Source organism: Elaeis guineensis, chromosome 3, assembly GCF_000442705.2.
Source record: "Elaeis guineensis isolate ETL-2024a chromosome 3, EG11, whole genome shotgun sequence".
Lineage (NCBI taxonomy): Eukaryota > Viridiplantae > Streptophyta > Magnoliopsida > Arecales > Arecaceae > Elaeis > Elaeis guineensis.
Window position 1 is genome coordinate 65,618,886 of NC_025995.2, and position 18,807 is coordinate 65,637,692.

At 35.1% G+C, this 18,807-nt stretch overlaps 1 protein-coding gene across 1 annotated transcript; it reads right to left on the reverse strand.

Annotated features, from left to right (window-relative positions):
• On the reverse strand, positions 1-1,466 carry LOC105034004 (zinc finger protein CONSTANS-LIKE 16). Its single transcript, XM_010909024.4, has 2 exons — positions 456-1,466; positions 1-352 (listed from the first exon to the last, which is right to left on the reverse strand). Exons 1-2 carry the CDS (start codon positions 1,329-1,331, stop codon positions 125-127), a joined length of 1,104 nt encoding a protein of 367 aa, XP_010907326.1. The 5' UTR covers positions 1,332-1,466; the 3' UTR covers positions 1-124.
• Positions 1,467-18,807: the final 17,341 nt, after the last annotated feature.

Genomic DNA, 18,807 nt, shown 5'->3' on the forward strand with positions numbered 1-18,807 from the left:
ATATAATTATTTTTTTATAAATATTTCAATATATGTACAGTATTGTATCATATTTTTTTGAATTTCGTAGAAGATTCCGTTTCTATCGTATCAATATTCCCTATGTAATGCATCAAACGACATTTTAGTCTAAAACTGGTCCAGCAAAAGCTGGTGTCGGCGCCATGGACGCCCGTTTCACAAAGCGGCCCTTCATCCGCGGCCGCTTCTCCGCGTTCAGCCTCCGCACCTCGTACCGTATCTTCTTCGCGAACAGCCTCGTCCTCCGCTTCTCCCTATACCTCGTCACCTTCGACTCCCTCTCCTGCCGCCCTCCTCCCTTGTCTTCCCCTCCCTCTCCCGCCCACATCCCCTACAAAAGTATAAATTAGCCATCACGTAATCAAAACTTTATCCCATCAACCAAAAATTAAAGAACACAAGCACAATTAAGCTTAACAGAAGTAGTGAAGTACCATGTCTGGCCAGCTGCAAACGTCCAGGTTAAACTGTGGCCGCGCTCCATTAGTCCACGGCGAACTGGACCATGCCGCCATGATTGCCTCATAGTCGAGCCTGAGTGCGACCTTCTTCCTGGATACCGCCTTCTCTCCCTTCTTCATTGACTGCCTCGAGGTGGCCATCTCCATACCATTGTCCAGCTCAGCCTTGGTGCCATGCTCGGACGGGTTCTCGCTGTTGTCGAGCCCCTTACCAAGGAGGCTCTCCATGTTAGCCGCGAATTCCGCAAGCTCATCGTCCGATGGGACAAACCCGACAAGCCTGCTCCCGGTGGCATCCACGGGCGAGGTGTAGGTGATAGCGTTGTCCGGCAACTGCGCGGCCACCAGCTTCGGGTCTTCATCTGACGAATTCCAGTCATTTAGACAGGGAGGGGAGCATAGCTCAGCGGGCATGGGATCAAAGACCGGAACACAATAGAGGAGCTGCTCCTCCTCACTGCAGTTCCCGTCGGGTGAATTCTCAAGAAGGTCCGGCACGAGCGGTTGCGCCGGCTTCGCTTGCTGGTGAGGCCGCGGGGTTCGCGCTTTGCGCTTGAGCCACCCAAAGATCAACTCCTCGGTCTTAGCTTCCACATCTGACGAGGAGTAGGAGGAGGTGGCGGGTTTGAGGCGAAGGCGTTGGTGGCGGCGGGCGACGGGATTGGGAGAGTGGACGGAGGAGTCGCATATCTGGCAAAGAAAAACATCATCGGCAGAACAGTACCAGCGCGCTTGGCGGCGAACGCATCCGTCGCATGCTCGAGTCATCTTGCCGGCGATGGCGCTCGCCGCAGACTGCTGCATCTCGGAACGGCTCACGGTAACAAAGTCGCGGCTTGAAAATATCATGGAGTTGGATCTTCATATGAAGGAAGAGAAAGGAAGGGTTGGAATTATGGTGGGGCGGTGGTGGTGACCCACGGGTGCGCTTTTGCGACGGTGGTGGGTGCTCGGGGCCACTGCGCTTTTTGGAGAGGGGGACCCCGGAGGAGGAAGGGGACTGGTTTTGGGGCCACGGTGTGGGGGGCATTATCTGGAAGGGGATTGGTGGGTGTGCGGAAGGGCATCCGTTTCTCTGGGCTCCCATTGGATAAGGGCAGCTGGAGCGCGATTTCTCGTGGGACCCAGAAGGTGAAATGGATAGAATGCCGGGACCGTAAGCTTTCTCGGCGTCGTTTGGTCTAGTTGCGTTCCACACCGGAGTGGGTCCTGGTTTCAAGTTTTTATCCTTTTTTGGGGGTTGGGGGTGGTAAATCCGGGTTTCATGGATTTTGCCGGTGCCTTTGTCGTCTTCGGCGTTAGGTAGCACTGGTGAGATGTGGGTTAGGGAAAGGGAGTAGTTGTGATCTCGGGCAGATAATTGTACTACCGTCTCTCAAGTCTTCGCTGATGCCTCTGCCGTCTTTGGCGTTAGGTGGCATTGCGAGGTGTGGGTGACGGAAGGGGAGGAGTTCTGATCTAAAGTAGATTCTTGTACTACAACCATTGGTTCTGATGAAGCATAGGCAATCACCATTGGATTAACATTTTTGATGCTTTAAGCACAAAAATGGACTGTGTTCAAGTCTGATCGTAATCATTAACTCGGGAAAAAGCAAAGAATCTAGAAAATGCACCTGAGATACCACGTGCTCTAATTATTTCACCTATCAAATTAAAGACTCTGTAGTGCATTATTTGCACCGTAGACTATCCAATACTCAATGACAGCCATCAAAAAGATAATCAGCAATCAAATAAAATATGCTACATGCAATATAAAAGATTATCTTGTTTGATAGTCGTCCATCTCATGATAGCGTTTAATTAATCTGTATCATATTTTATGATGTAAATTATATATTGTAGAAGATCTGTGCTTAAAACTAAATAATAAATATCATGAAATATAGCAATTGTGTTAATTTAGTGCAAGTATTGAAAAATACTATGTTGTTAATCAGAAAATTAGCTCATAAGAGGTTCTAAATATTGGTATATATTTAATTTCTATGAAAATGTGATACCCCAATCCTTATTCAGCCCAACCATAAGGAATAGAGTCTAAAAAGACTTGCGCATGATTTTAAAACATGAAGAAAAGAAGAAATAGGAGAATTAATAGGAGGAAGAAGACTTTCAATGAGAGTCTTCTTCCTATCCCAATGAAGACTCCTAATCTCAACCAAAAATGCTAAAGCCCCTCTATAACGCCCTCCCTTGCACGATTTTTCATCATCAAAAAATCTCTCTTTCTCTCTTTGTTTTTTTTCAAACTCCTCCCTTCGTGTTCTCGAATAGACAGCACTGTGTTGATGGATTTGTGGTCCAAACACCCCTAAAAGCCAGATAATCTCTTAAAAAAATTTTCTCCTCGATTCCTCTTTGAACTTTAGACAGAGATTTTCATGATTAAATTACTAATTTTTTGAAGAAAAAATTGGATCTCAAATACTCTATTTTTGACTATTCGAGTTGTTAGATTGTCCAATGCCATTATCACCATTGATTATCGGACCAGGACCCTCAACTGTGCTGCCGTAGGCCACATCCCCAGCCACTATTTTTCGACGAAACAAAGGACCCTGCTTTAGGGAGAAGGGATTTAAATGAATCTTCTGTTTCACCCAAACACGAAGAACAAGAAGGAAAGAAAAAAGAAAAAAATAAAAAATAAAAAAAGAGAAAAGATTCTTCTCTCTCTTCCCTCTGTCCTCTCTCTTCTCTCTACTTTTTCTCTAGTTTCTCTCTTACCTTCTCTCTCTTTTTTCTCTCTCTAGCTTCACTCTTAGATTGTTTCTCTCCTAGAATTTTTTAGAGTTTTGAGAAGATTGATGATAAATTTGAATGACCCTAGAGAAGGGATCATGATCTGTGGTTATCAGATTGTGTGTTGGCACCCATCCTGACAAGATTGGATTTTACTAGATTTATTTTTTCAAAATTTTTATTGAACCATATGTACACTAATTTAATTGGAAGTCTCGAGTGCTATCACCTATAGCCAATCCTTGTAGAGATATTAGATTTTAAAAATTTTATTTTTAAGTTAATTATGATAGAATTTTGATCAAAATATGATTTTCATATATCAAGCCCAAAAAAAGATTTTCAGGATTAATTGGATCTTTTGGATTTGCTTGTGAGGTAAGTAGTATTTTACCTTTATCAAATTTATCTATTAATTTATAAAGTAATAATTAATAAATTTTTAATTATATTAATTCATGAATTGAGTATGATAAAAGGTATTGAAAATATTTTATTTTTTTTGAAATAATTATGATGATATATAATTATAATAAATGATATGATTGATTGATTCAATCATCATTTATTTTTATTATTATCGAAATAAGATATGAAATTGAATGATGATATGAATTGTCAATCTGACTATACAAAGGATCCCGCTAATAAGAGCTAATATTTTGACAATTGATTTATCCTAAGGATCTATATTGTCAGTGAGATCAGTGATAAACTGCCAACGAGACCGACAGTTCTAAAAGACTTTGCTTGCTATAAGATGATATATGGTATTATGATCTTGGTATAAAAAAAATATGGTGATAGCTCATGATTGATAAAATGAACTTGAGAATTTGATGAAATTAAGATTATGAACATAAGTTATCTTTATGATGAATTGAAAATTTTATATACGAATATTCGATAGTATGATACCTCAAGATTTAAATTTTTGAACTGACATATTTAATATATTATTTTAATAAATTGATATATATAATATTATTATCTGATTTATTTAGTTAAAGGTATACATTGTTTACTGAACTATTTAGCTCATGATGAGTTTTTTATTTTTTTTTTATAGATTCAAAAAATTAGCTTGATATGAGATTTTCTATTAGGAATGTAATTAGAGAAGGAGTTAGCCTACTTTATTTATTTTAGGATTTATTAGAGTTGATGAAAGATTTATTCTAGGGTTCATCAGAGTTGATGAAAGATCTTATTTTATATTGGCTTTGTCAAATATTTGTTTCCTTCTTGTTGACATTGAGCTTTGATTTTGTTATTGAATTAAGATTTAAATATTAATTATTTAATTTTATTTCATTATCTATTTATGATATTATGATGAGATGCCTTGTATACTTATGAAAAAAATTCTCCATGAGTATGCGGTGATTGCCGTGATCCCTAGCTCATGATCTCTAGTTGTAGGTGTAACAATTAATATAGTATCAGAGCATAGTAGACAAGTTATGATACATGAAATTAGACATAGAATAAGTATAGATGGATAGACACTAGAGACATCGGGATATAGATCTATGGTGATTGTAGTGTAAGATATCTTTATGATTTTTGATTAAATATTATGATTATGTATGATAGGATCATAAGAAATTATGACATATAGAGTTTGATTTATGATTGACAATCTATGAAATCATATTATGATTATTTGGACTTTGATTTAAAGTAATGACGAGATAATTGATCATAAAATTTGATTATGTATGATGATTATTAATTTGATCATTAATTATTGAAGTGAATTGCAATCTCAAATTTAATATGAGAGTAATACTATGATATTGCTCTTAGTTTTGAAGTTGATTATTTAGTGGTAAGGTAAATGTTCATTCTTTAAAAGTTATCTAAGATTGGATAAAGAAGATCTTTTATAATATATGATTGGATTATTTTTTGAACTTGATATATTGATCATGTATAAACTGACATATTAAGAGGAATGCATATTTGAGAATATTACAAATAAATCTATTTCTAATAAAAAAATAATTTTATTTTGAGATACTAGAGTATTCATCTCGATGGAATCATTAACAATTGTAATTATTATCTTTGGATCCAAATGATAGATCTTATTTATGTCTATCAAAGACTATATAATATATATGAAACTTCAATTCAAAGACTTCATATTCAAGTCAATCAAGAGATTTTCTACCATTATGGTTGAGACTACTAAAAAAATTCTTGAGTACTATTTTTAGATCAAGATAAAAAGATATTATTTATATTTATTTAGGATTCTGGGATATATGTAAAATTGTAATAAACCTATTGTTAATTGATGAAATTGATTTTATTTGAGATTATAGAATATTCATTTTGGTGGAATTTTGATTTGCCATCTTGGGATTAAAATAAAAGATTTTAATTATCTCCACCAAAGATTATAAGATATATATAAAATTTTAATTTTAAAAAATTTTGGATGACGAACTGATCTAGAGTTCTTTTGCCATTGTTATTGAGGTTCCTAGTAAATCCAGTTTTAAATGAAGAATTTAATTTTAAGTGACTTGTATGATTATCATGGAAGATTTTGATAGATGCTAAAAAAATTTTATAAGAGATGATTGAGTTAGTTTTACTTATGCATAATGATTTAAGGCCTTTTAATTTATAGAGCATTGAGAAAATTTTTCTAATTATTTTTACTCATGAGAGTTTGATTTGGAATCATCTAATTAAATTGACTATAGAGTCAAGACCTAATTCATATGGAATTACAATAACAAGCTTATATGATGGTTTTGAATGTGTCGATTGACTCGAGAGTTAATTTAGATGGATCTATTTCATGCAAATCAGGGATAAGAATTTAAAGTCTCCCTTGAGTTTATCTAGTATTTAAATTTTGGATATTTTCACTATACTGTAGTGTTTTGGCTAAAGGTCATTTAGTGCATTCAGAGGTTTTGATAGTTTAAATCAAAGTTGTGCAATGAAAATATGGTGATCTAGATTATGTTGAGCTAGTTAACAATATTAACTCTGAGTTAAAAAATTTATAATAGATGATATGATTTGATGTACTTTGTATATAAAATTTATTGATAATAGAAATGATAATATTTTTGATTATTTTGGATATTACTATGTGATTTTCTTAAGTGGTTTTCCTATCTATCATGTTAAGAAAATTTTTAGCATCCTAAGTCTTGCATGACTGGATCATCGCTTCTTGATCTTGAATTTAGAATATTTAGTGATAGATTTTTTTTTAATTGAAGCTTATATTTTTTTATCTGTTAGTAAGAATTTGAGATTGTTTATTAATCTCAGATTTTGATCTTAAATTTTTATCCTCGAATGTTCATCTATTAAGAGTATAGTCAACTTTATTCATAATCTTGTGATAGATCGATTAAATCATAAGTAGTTGATATTTTTAGCAAGAAATCTGATATTCTTATTTGGATTTAAGATATTGATTTCGAGAATGATTTTGATTCTGATCCACATTGCAGTATTGATCTTTCCACTATGAGATAATTTAATAATGAGATTATACTGAAAATTAAAATATCAAAAAATTCGAGCATGAGATTAGAACTATGAATTTCTAACTTTTGAAAGCTAAGATAATTATCTCTTAATTCAGAAGGTTTTATAATAGAAGACTTGATTTGATTTTCTCTTATAGGATGATTTCATTGTCGAAGAAAAGAATAAATATTTTTGATTCTCGACTGATTTGGATATCACTATGTGATTCATTTTTGTATGCTCTCCTAGTGGAATCTAAAGTTAGTAGACCTTGTTGGATTAGATGGTTTCATGCATGTAGTTTTAAATTTTTTTATAATATATAATAAAAATAAATATAAATTAAATATTTTAATTAAAACATGCATTAGATCTGTTCTACTAAATCACCTAAAATGGATCTATGATACTAACATGATCATGCATCTGAAATTTGATCTAAAATGCTAATCTACCATGTGGAGATCCGATCTCTAAATCTTTGTGCGGGTCGATCTATACTGCAGTTGATGACCGTGGATATCTGGATTCTTTGAGCCGCACAAGCATGCGGCCTCTACCTGTATCCACACAAGTATTGGATTTTCTACGGGTGCTAGTGCATGTGGATTTTAAAATTTTTCTAAATCTAAAATACAGTAAAAAAATCAGATTAAAATATTTTTAATCTAAACATGCATTCATTATATGAAAATACCTATGGATTTAGTTCATATGCTGAAATTAACATAAACTGATTTTAGAAATAATAAATAAAAGTCTGTAATCAATCACATATCTGAATCGCTTTCTCTTTGCTTTAAATCTGTAACTGAGGTTGAATCCAATTCAATTTTTGAATCTGGATCTGAACAGATTTTGAATCAGTAGCACAAGTATCCTACCTCTATGGGTATCCATAGAGCCAGCCTAAATAGATTCTCTTGACTCCTGCTTGTTTGAACCAAAAGCCTGAATAAGCTTGAACCAAGCTTGGAAAGACTTTTAATTTTGAATCTTTTTGATCTTTCTTTCTTGATTCTTGAAAAAATCAAGAATTTTTCTTGATTCCTCAATAATCAAGAAGAATAACAACCAAAAAGTGATTGTAACTAACTCCTAACAAACTTGAGAGGAAAGGAAAGAAATCAAGAAACTAGTTGGCGCCAACACTTGACTCCAACCTTTGTTGCCGCCCACCCTTCTTTTGGCTCCAAGGAAAGATGCCTAGAGAGAGAAAGGGCATGGGCTAGAGAGAAGAAGAGGAAGGGAGGTGTGGGCCCAAAAATAGGTGGCGACAAAATAGGAGGAAGAGAGCTTATGTGAGAAGTAAGGGCTAGGATCCTTTATATAGACAACTTAAGGATGTTCTAATTAAATTAGAATCTCTTCTCCTAATCATATTAGAAGTCCTAGCTATAATATATTTGGATCAAATAAATAGGGCGGGGCACCACCCAAAACTCACCCAAGTTCACACCCAATGCTAGGCATCCCATCATATGGGATTCAATTAAAAGTCTCAAATCAATCCACATGGTTTCACAAATTCTCTTCAAGAGTTCTTAATGAATAAAATCAAGAAACTTTTTCTTGATTTAATCCAAGCCATAAATAAAATATCCAACCATGGGATCTTATTGAATCAAATTCAATTAAGTTCAAAGTAAGTGTAGAAATTGATTAAAATTTATCATATAAGTAAACCAACCATAAGAGAAATTAGGTTCACCCAAGTGCTAGCAAGATTAACATGAACCTAATAAGATTTCTCTAAATCTATATAAATTGGTATTTCATAAGTCCAATTATTAATCAATCTAGGTTTTCTCCCTTTATGTGTAATCTTATAGGTTCAATTCTATCTTGTAGTGAGATATACCATAATTTCTATCATAGATATCACTTAAATCTCTTTTAGTAAATCGAAATAGTTTCACTCTAACTCGACAAGGATCATTGATCCAAAACGATCTCATTGAGCTCTCATAATTCATCAGTGACATCTAGCAATATGTAATAGCAATTCAGCAAAATTAAAAAAAAAAATTCAAGTATAGTTAATGTATGATACAGTATCTCTATCGTGAGTCCTGACTAGATGACAGATCATGGATAATTCGTCAAACCTCATTATCAGTTATCTGATAAATTCGATCAGTTCAAATCTATTAGTGATACCAAATGAAAACTCTTTTTCATTAATCACACTGCTATAGCCATAGACTTATGGACTCAGCTGGTCAAATCTCATAGGACTACTATTCTCTATTAAGATCGATAGATCCCATATAGACACACACATCGCTCACACAGCTCAACCAATTGAAGCTAACATCCACTATAAAAACTCATAATCAAGTTAATATTTATATATAGTTAAAGTACAGCAGTTTTACTGTGAGTAACTATGACACCGTAAGTCAAGGAACTAGTCATACAACTACAGCATCGAGATAATCACTAACGATCGAATAGAAATCTATGTGATCTCTTGTATGGTCATGCTCAATACTAGTTATTCTCTAACAACTATTCGCACTTTCTGCTCAGTGTCTCTACACCATAGATTAGAGACTCATCTATCCTGAAAGAAGTGAACCGTGCATCGATCTATCTGGATAAATCACCATCTCTATGACTATCCTAAAATCAAAAGTAATTTAGAAATCGATCATACATACCTCTAATTCTCAATATTTAAGAATATGTATCGTAACATCAATTTCAAAGATGATTTAAGAATACATAACACTTGAATGGAAAAAAAAAAATATCTTTTATTGATTAAATCAATAGTTTAAGTATAAATTTATGTCATAGAATAAAATACGTCAGTCAATAATTGACTTCTAGGACATACATCTAACAATCTCTCACTTAGACTAAAGTCAATTGCTCATTAATTTAAGTCCCATCTTTTCAAGATGAGCTTTTATTTTAGACTGGCTCAATTACTTTGTCAGTGGATCTGGTACGTTATCTACGGAGTCTACTTTTCGTACATCGACATATTGCTTCTCAAGGTAGTCGCGTATGATATAGAACCGCTGTTCAATGTGCTTTAATTTTTTATGAGATCAAGGCTCCTTAGCAAGTGCTATGGCTCTATTATTGTCGTAGTCTAGTGGTATGGCATCCGATGTCATTGCATCAAGTTCTGCAGTAAATTTTTTGAACCAGAAGTATTCTTTTGTAGCATCCAAAGTGGCGACATACTTAGTCTTTGTGGTCGAATCTACGATGATGCTTTACTTGGAATACTTTCAACTGATTGTACCACAATTGCATACGAACATATACCTTGATATAGACTTTCTATCATCAAGATCCGACATGAAGTCTGAATCTATATAACTCTCAATCCGTAATTTAGATACTCCGCCAAAGATCAAGAATAGATCTTTAATCCTTCGTAAGTACTTAGGGATATTCTTCATGGTTATCCAGTGCTCCTCATCTGGATTCAACTGATACCTATTTGTGACACTCACAGCAAGGATAATATCAGGTCGAGTCATAGCATGGCGTACATAAGGCTCCCAATCGTCGAAGTATAAGGGATCCTATTCATGCGCTCGATCTCTTCAGAAGTGTTAGGACATATCATCTTAGAGAGTCGAATACCATACCTAAGGGGTAGTAAACTCTTTTTAGAGTTTTTCATACTGAACCGCTTCAGCACCTTTTCTATGTACAGTTTTTATGATAGATCAAGTATCCTTCTAGATCTATCTCTATAGATCTTTATCCTAAGGATATATGATGCTTTTCTTAGATCTTTCATGGAGAATTTCTTAAACAGCCAAGCCTTGACCGAAGTCTGTATGGGAATATCATTCCCAATAAGGAGGATGTCATTGATGGCTATTTGCAGTGAGGTTACTTAGTTTGACTACATATTTTCTTGGTCCCTAACCATTTGGATCCTTGCTGTGTATGTTGGCTATAGTAAATTCAGGTTCGCTGTTAGAGTAAGATGCACCTAGATGGAATTTATCAATCAAGATAGAAAAAAAGAAATTCTATACGATCAGTAAGATTGAGTTCAGGAAGTCTTCGATCGAAGCAAGTGTGAATACTGAAAAAGAGTTTTTATAGGATTCATAAGTGAACTCAAGTTGAGCCAATCGGATATATGACTGACGATGGAATTTGATGAGTTCTTCATGATCTCCGTCGACTCGGGACTCATGATATTGAATCACACGGTAACTGTACCTAAAGATTCAAATTTTTTTATTCTACTAGATTGTCCCTATATACTGCTAGATATTACTGGTAGATTGTGAAAACTCATTAAGATTGTTTTCGAATCAACGATCCTTGTTGGGTTGAGCTAGAATTATTCTGATCCATCGAAAAGAGTTTCGATGATACTATGATAGAGATCACGGTATGTCTCACCACCAGATAGAATAGAATCTGAGGGCTCACACATAAAAAAAATTTGACCTGATCAATGGTTTGGATCAAAGTTAAATTAACAATTGAATTAATGATTTGAATAAATTTGTAAGTCTTACAGATTTAGTAACTGCTAATTATTAGTATAGGGATTTAATTGTGAATGTTATAATTTAATTGGGATTGATTAAATTATGAATCAAATTCTAATTAATTTAAATCAGATTTAATTTAATTAAACTTGATTTATTTTAATACTAATTGGGTTCAATTATCCAAATCAGATTTGGATTTCAATCCTGATTAGATCAGATTTGATAGCCTTTCGAATTTGATTTGATTTGGGCTCAATTTGAATTCGATTTGAATCTAGATTAAATTCAATTGGATTTGACCACCTGAGCCCATATTTATCTAGGCTTCTCTCTTCATTTGGCCGAATAAAAGAAGGATGGGTGATAGAAATTCATGCTAATTCTTCTTGGCATGTGCGTGGGAGGATTGGGATGAGGTGCCACTTCATTTTTTAGTTAGTTTGAATTCCTATCTAGATAAGGATAAGGCTAACAAATTTTAAACTGATTCTAATCTGATTAGAGTTAGTTTTTGGCATGGAAAGGGGCTCATGTTTGGGCGACAAAATAAAAAAGGGAGAGGTGGGTGTGCGGTAAAAAAAAATGGAGAGAGTTGCATCATAGCAACCTTGCCGCCCCCTTCCTCCTCCATGCCAACCACCTCTTGTTCCCTCCCTTCCACACCCCAGTACCTCCTCATCTAGATCTGATCTGAGAGATTAGGGAGGCCTTAGAGAGAGAGAAAAGGAATCTAGAAAGGGTTCTTGATTCTTCTTGGTGGTTAGATCAATCCCTATAAACCTACAACTGGGCTACTTCAAGTGATATTAAGTAAAGGGCTCTCATCCAAGCCGAAGAACAAAGCTTGCAAAGGAGCTAGTGTTGGGAAATGTGTCTCAAAAAGCCAATCGTCAAGCTGTTGATGGTTGAGCAACCAAGTATTGTAATTGATTTGTTAATAAATAAAATATATTTGGCATTTTCATCATAAGTTTTCATCTTCTAATGAACTCCGTTGTTATGATGAAGTCCTTAGGACTATTTAGGTTCGATAAAGAGAGGATTTATCGATTAGTCCTTAAAACTGTTCACGACCAAATGATAGACTGTTAATAAAGACGACAGCTTCTATCGAGCATAGGTCGCTGTAGGCCATATGGGTTGGTTGTCCTCTTAACCAAAGAGTGTGGAGACACTGGTATGGCATACAGGTGAGATGTAAGGGTACATCGTCATTGAACGTGACCAACTCCAGAGCATTCTGCTGTCGAGAATGTCTCTGATGGGATATAGGTATAAGTGTCCCTTAGACTTGAGATCACCTCAGTGACTTGCAAGCAACTCACTGTGCTTTGGTACTGGACTAACTGAATTTCTAATTCAGGGACGGAAGGCTTCTGGGCACAGTCAAGTACTTGCGAAGTCAGAGTGTGATCGAGATGGGATTGACCACTCCAAGAGTTGGAGAAGAATGAGTCGCTGTATTTCAATTTAGCAAAACCTTGGCCAGGGTAATCCATTAGATGGATTTGATATTTTGAAATACAATGTGGACAACCTGATCAGAGTTGACAGTTGAACTCTGGGATGTCCTATGATCATTTTGGTCAAGAGGATGAATTATATGAAAACTATATCCGCATGGGTTCTAAGGATGTTGTTCTACACATTCGACCTATCCGATCGTCGGGTACCATTGCTAGATGGTCACTTCGATTGGTATAGAAATTTGTTCCTATGCTACCGGCTTAGGTTCGGACCTATGAGGTCACACACATTAGAGTTCATGATCCGATTGGATGGTTGATCAACGATTAAGAATCATTCTAGGGTTAGATGATCAATACGATTGATATTTAACCTAGTGCAAGTGTTGCAGGAGGATCGATTAGCAATTCGATTGCTAATTAGCTTAATTTGATTAAGTCAATGGGCTGAGATTAAGTTTAATTAAATATGATTTAATTAGATTTGGTTTGGGCTTGATTGGATCAAGTCCAATTGGTTTATTGGATAAGCCAAGTGCAAGGAAAGACTAGTCCTAGTTCAACTAGGACTTGGGTCAATCTAATTTCTAATTTGATTAGAAAATTAAATCAGATTTAAATCTAATTTAATCTGATTAAATTAGGTTCTTAATTAGGTTAAGACCTATTTTAATTGGGTTGATCTAATTTTGATTTGATTTGGTTTGGAAAACCAAATTAAAACAAGTTATGAGACAGAATCCTAGTAGGACTACGATTCCACCTTGCACCACATAAACCTTCTCCACGCCCTCTCTCTTATTCAACGCCAATCTTCACTTATTTTGTGCGACAAAAGCCCTCTCCCAGATCTCTCTCACGTTCACAAAAGGTCTCCTCTCTTCTTTCTTACATGGAAGGTGATTTGGATCAAATCTAAAAGGAATAAGTTTGGATTTCGAATTCTATGAGATAGAGTTTTAGAAATCCAAAACTCTTTCAATTTTGCACCGAATTTATCCAAATTTTTTTGGAATTTTCGTGGCTTTTAGGGTTTACATTGTGCACCCTTTTTTGTTGATCCATCCACGAAAATATGAAGGAGGTGCTCAAGAGTTGGGCGTCCCTTTACTTGCCATGTTTGGATAAGCCTTGACTAGGTGTTTGACCTAGACAAGGACTCTATCATATCTCTCTATATAAGACGAGTTTCTTCGTGAAATTTTAAGGAGAGATAGTTTTTTGAGAGGCCTTTCTTCTATCCAAAAATCAGAGAGAAATACCTTTGGGTCGTGGAGATATAAAAGACGCAAGTTTGGATGTCTAGAGAGAAAAACGTGAAGAAGAAGAGGGTCTTCTTCTAGGGTTTTTATTTTCATATCTTTCCTCCTTCCATCTTGAGTTTCCTGAGAGCGTCTCAGATCTGAAACTCCTCCTTCTACTTTCTATCTTTGGAAGAGTCCAAATCAAGAAGAAGGAGGCACCTGATCAACCATCAAAGAAGGATCAACGCAGTACTAGCATACTGTGCTGATTTCCTGAAGCAGGACTTCTGATCGAGATTCGTGGGCTCGTGTGGACGACTCCTAGAGGCCGGATGCGTGTGCGGCTTGCAACATCATCCTTAAGCCCGGATCAGCGAGGTTAGAGCGTCTAACTTGCAAGGTAATAGATCTGATCTATTATTTAATACATACATTAGATGTAGCTAGTATAGAAACATGTTGATATGATCAACATGTAATTCATACTATATTTATATATATTTTAATTTTTGATTTAATGCTATGTAATAATCATGTAATAGGATCTTAGATCTAGGGATTTTCTGATCTTAGAAAATAAATTTTGATTTATTTTAGTCTTCCGTTGTATGATCTTGAAAAAGTTTCAAGATCTAACCCTGAAACCCTAGATCTGGTTCCTACAGCTAGCACCCTGGGGGTTTAGTTCTGATCAAAACATCTTTGTGTAGATACCAGCAAAGGTCAGACATGTGCAAGGATACAACAAGAATCTCGAACATCCGCAGGATCCGACCGAGGAACAACAGAAAAAAGCGATCAGGTATAACTTATTAGTTTATCACTTATGATTTTAGATCTATGCAAATAATTTATTTATGCATGTTAGATGATCCTAGGGTTGATTAAGATTGAGAATCTGTATGTTTAGATCAGATTAAAATTTTAAAGTCTGCTTTCGCTGTGGTTAGTGTAACCATATCGATCTACACATGCAAATCAACTTACTTTCTCTCAGTGGTATTAGAGCCACATCATTCTAGCATATTTTAAATAAATTTTAGATCTAAAATTATAGTCATATGATTTGATTTATAATTTATATATCTGATATGTGAAAGAAAATCTGATTTGAATTTAATAGATTATATATTAGATATGTTAGATTAAACTTCTATTAGCCTAGTACTTAGAATGGGTGCATCACCATGGCCATCCAATCATAAGAGAAAACAGGGGTTAAAACTCCTCACTTGTTAGATGTGTGCCCTAGATGCCAGATCGACTGACATATTCCTGTACAGATCTAAGGGCAAATTTATAATTTTGACTATAAATGAATAAAAGGGTTATTCTTCTATCACATTGTGTACATTGTGTCTGTGATACATCCTTTGAGTTAGTAGGAATATAAATTCATATTTTCAAGAGTTAAAAATTTAAGACATGAATTTACATAACTAACTCATAAATAGCTCCTGACCATAGGATCATCACGAGGATGGTGATCGATCCGGAAGGTTGGTGTATGATCGCTTTCTTAAGGTAGATGTATCTTGAGTCTACGGTGTGGAGACATCAGAGCGAGAGTATAGGTATTCGTTGAGAATGAGAGTACTGAGTGTGACCACTTTGAGCAGTCATAAGAAAGTCTATCTTCTCGTCAATGACTAGCTCGATGCTGCAGTTGTGTGTCTAGTTCTTTGATTTGAGGTACATCGACAGTTCACCTTGAGTGTGTTATAGTTTGACTATACCATAAGATCTTCTAGCCATTCGAAACTCTGAGGTGTATGTTGGCTGTAGCATATTCATTGTAGGAACTAGGTCATACTAAGATGGGATCTATCAACCTCGGTAGATGAGAGGAGTAGTCCTATGATAATTGAAAGATCGAGTCCTTAAGCCTATGGCCATGGCAGAGTGAAATAATAGAAAAGAGTTTTTCATTAAGGTTTCACATCAGACTCGGATCGATCGATTAACTCATATGATTGATGTTGGGTTTGACGAGTTCACCTTAACCCTAATTCAGTCGGGACTCATGATAAAGAAACTCAATCACACAGGTAGCTGCACCGAGAGGTTCGTCTTCAGTTCTGATAGATTGCCACCACATACTGCTAGGTATCACTGATAGATTTTGAGAGTAATTAGAATGATATTGATGATCGATCATTCTAATTATCTGAATCAGAAGAGTTCTGATCCATCGAAAGGAGTTTCGATGATGTCGATGATGAGATCATGATATATCTCATTACCATACAGAATTGAACCTAACTGGGTCACACAAATAAAGATTAGGATTTGGATGTCATCAATTGGGCTAACCCAATTGATTTGGATAAGATCCAATTAGGTTCAAGAAAATCGTGCTAGCACACGATTGAGCCTAATTTTTTCCTCGTATAATCTTTTTTGTCTCTACTGAGCCAAATATGATTTGACTCATCTAGAGAACCTTAAAAAGATTTTTCTTAGTCTAAATAAAGCTTGTCCAGCTCAAAAAAAGCTTGTCTTAATTCATGAGATGAATTTAAGACAACACCTGCTAATTTCTAGCACCTGCCAATTTCATTTTAGGACATCTGTTAAAAGTTGACATATGGGTCTTAAACTGAAGAGGACTCATTGGAGGATTTTTGTAGAGTGTCCACAAGCCAAGCCACATCAAATTGGGTGCCATAATTAGATTATGGTGTGAGTCCAATTGGATTAAAGTAGATGCCCCAAGTGGATAAGGATTGGAGAGTCTTGATCAATTTAAACTCTTGGGCGCCACCTCTATTTGTGCTTATCCAATGTTGGTGCCATCTTTTGGAGATAAGGTGGGGTTCTTATCTGATATGATCAGATGACATCACTCCACCAATTAAAATTTTTTCAAAATTTATTAGAATTTTCTGATTGGTTGAATGATGTGGCACTGTGCAGCATACAGGGTCTATATAAACCCTGCTGCGCCTAGGGTTTCGAGGTAGAAGTTGTTTTATGCACAAAACCTAATAGCTGCTGCCCCCTCCCCTCTTTTCTATATCCTCTCTACTCTCCTTCCTCCCCTCTTTATGTCCAAAGAGTTGGACATCCATCTAGCAAAGATCTAAGGCGTGGTGATGCCTGGAACAGAAGGCTGCAGGACTTCTTCGACAGGCTGCTGCTCCAACTTCAGGAAGATTTTTGAAGATCTTTCTAATCAGATTTAGATTTAATTTTTGGAGCATAGATTCATGAGAAGAAGATATTCCAGATCCTACTTGAGTGGATACCGGTAGAGGCCAGGTGCTTGCGTGGCTACATTAGAACCTCGGACTGTGCAGAGATCATCTACAGGATAATAAGATTATCCTTGAGGTATTACTTATTTCCTCATCCCTTTTAGATTTATTTTAGATTTAATATCAGATATGAAGATTAGATCTAGAGATTTAGATCTAAAATATATGTAAGATAATTTTTTTTTAAATTATTCCACCCCAGATTTGATGAAATCTAGAAGATCCTATGAGGAAAAGCGATTTTCCTCCTTCAATTGGTATTAGAGCCAGGTTGTTGGCTCTATTTCAGATCTAATTTAGATCTGATTTTAATTTTTATTTATCTGATATTAAAGATTTTAGATATCACATCAGATATGATAGAATCTAAAATCAAAATATTTAAAATTAAATCTAAGAAGATCCAACATACATAAGATGCATGACTAGACTAGGATTAGTTGAATCCATGAATAGTCTTAAGTCTTATATTTTAATGAGATTAAAATATAAATTAAATCTAATTTATTTTTTATTTTTTTGATATTATAAGTATTATAATCAGATCAAAAAATAAAAAATAAAATTTTAATTTTTTCATAAAATTGATCTGCTGCATACCTAGACTAGTTGTAGAATTATTCTAGTAACTTGTCTAGAATATATTTAATTTTGAATAGTTCAATTTAAATCTTATTTTTTAGATATTACATATGATGTATCAGATCTGAAAGCATGTTAATTAGATTAATTTTTGATATATGAGATGTATGCAAAGTATGTATTAGTTAGATTTTAAATTGTATATGTGATATGTTAATTTAGATCTAACTAGTTTTGTAGTTAAATTTATATTTCTGATTAAGGTGTTCCTCTTGGCTATCCAGTCGTAGGAACAAAGTAAGATTTTAAGACCCTCTCTTCCCATTCAATGGGGTATTCATATGACGTGTTGGGGTGCCGCACATTCATCCTTAATCAGAAATCAAAACTTACTTTTCTACAAAATTCTAGATCCTGAAATCCTAAAATTTATTTTACATGCTTTATTTATGAACCCAAACTTAATTAATGAATTAAGCTTATGAAATTAAGTTAGATCTAAAATTAAAAATTTCAGATCTAAGATATTTTTATAAAATTGGGTTTGGGCTTGGATAGCTCAATTAGATCTAGCGGTTGATCAAACTGAATCAAGAGTTAGTTAGATGGGATCATGAAAGCTAATAATTGACCAGCCTAATGGAATTAAGTCTGGGTCAAGGTCGAATCACATTTAGATGTGATCCGATCAAGTTAAGACCTAATTTGGCTCAGTGGTTAGAGTCTGGATTGTAGGCTAACCCAATTAGTTCTGGTTCGATAATTTGGTGTCTAAGATAAGTTGGGCAGATGCGACCGATTGGTTTTTAATTGGGAGCTACTCGATTCGAATGCATTCTTGTCGAGTTAATGGCATATCCCTCCCACCGGTCTCACTTACCTGGCCATATGTGTCGACTCAGTTCTGATTAGAGGTGGCTAACAATTCAAGCTAACCCATGCCACTAGGTTAGTCATAATTGTCATAACTATGTCAAGTCAAGTTTAATGAGACTTAAATCAAATCTTCCTAAGAAAATATTAAGTCTAGGTCTTCCACCATT

What these genes read in the sequence shown, in the direction of transcription:
- LOC105034004 (XM_010909024.4), bottom strand. Translation starts at nt 1,331, where the DNA reads ATGATATTTTCAAGCCGCGACTTTGTTACCGTGAGCCGTTCCGAGATG. An exon ending in TTTGCAGCTGGCCAGACATG is followed by an intron (nt 353 to 455) that starts GTACTTCACTAC and finishes ATACTTTTGTAG; the next exon opens with GGGATGTGGGCGGGAGAGGG.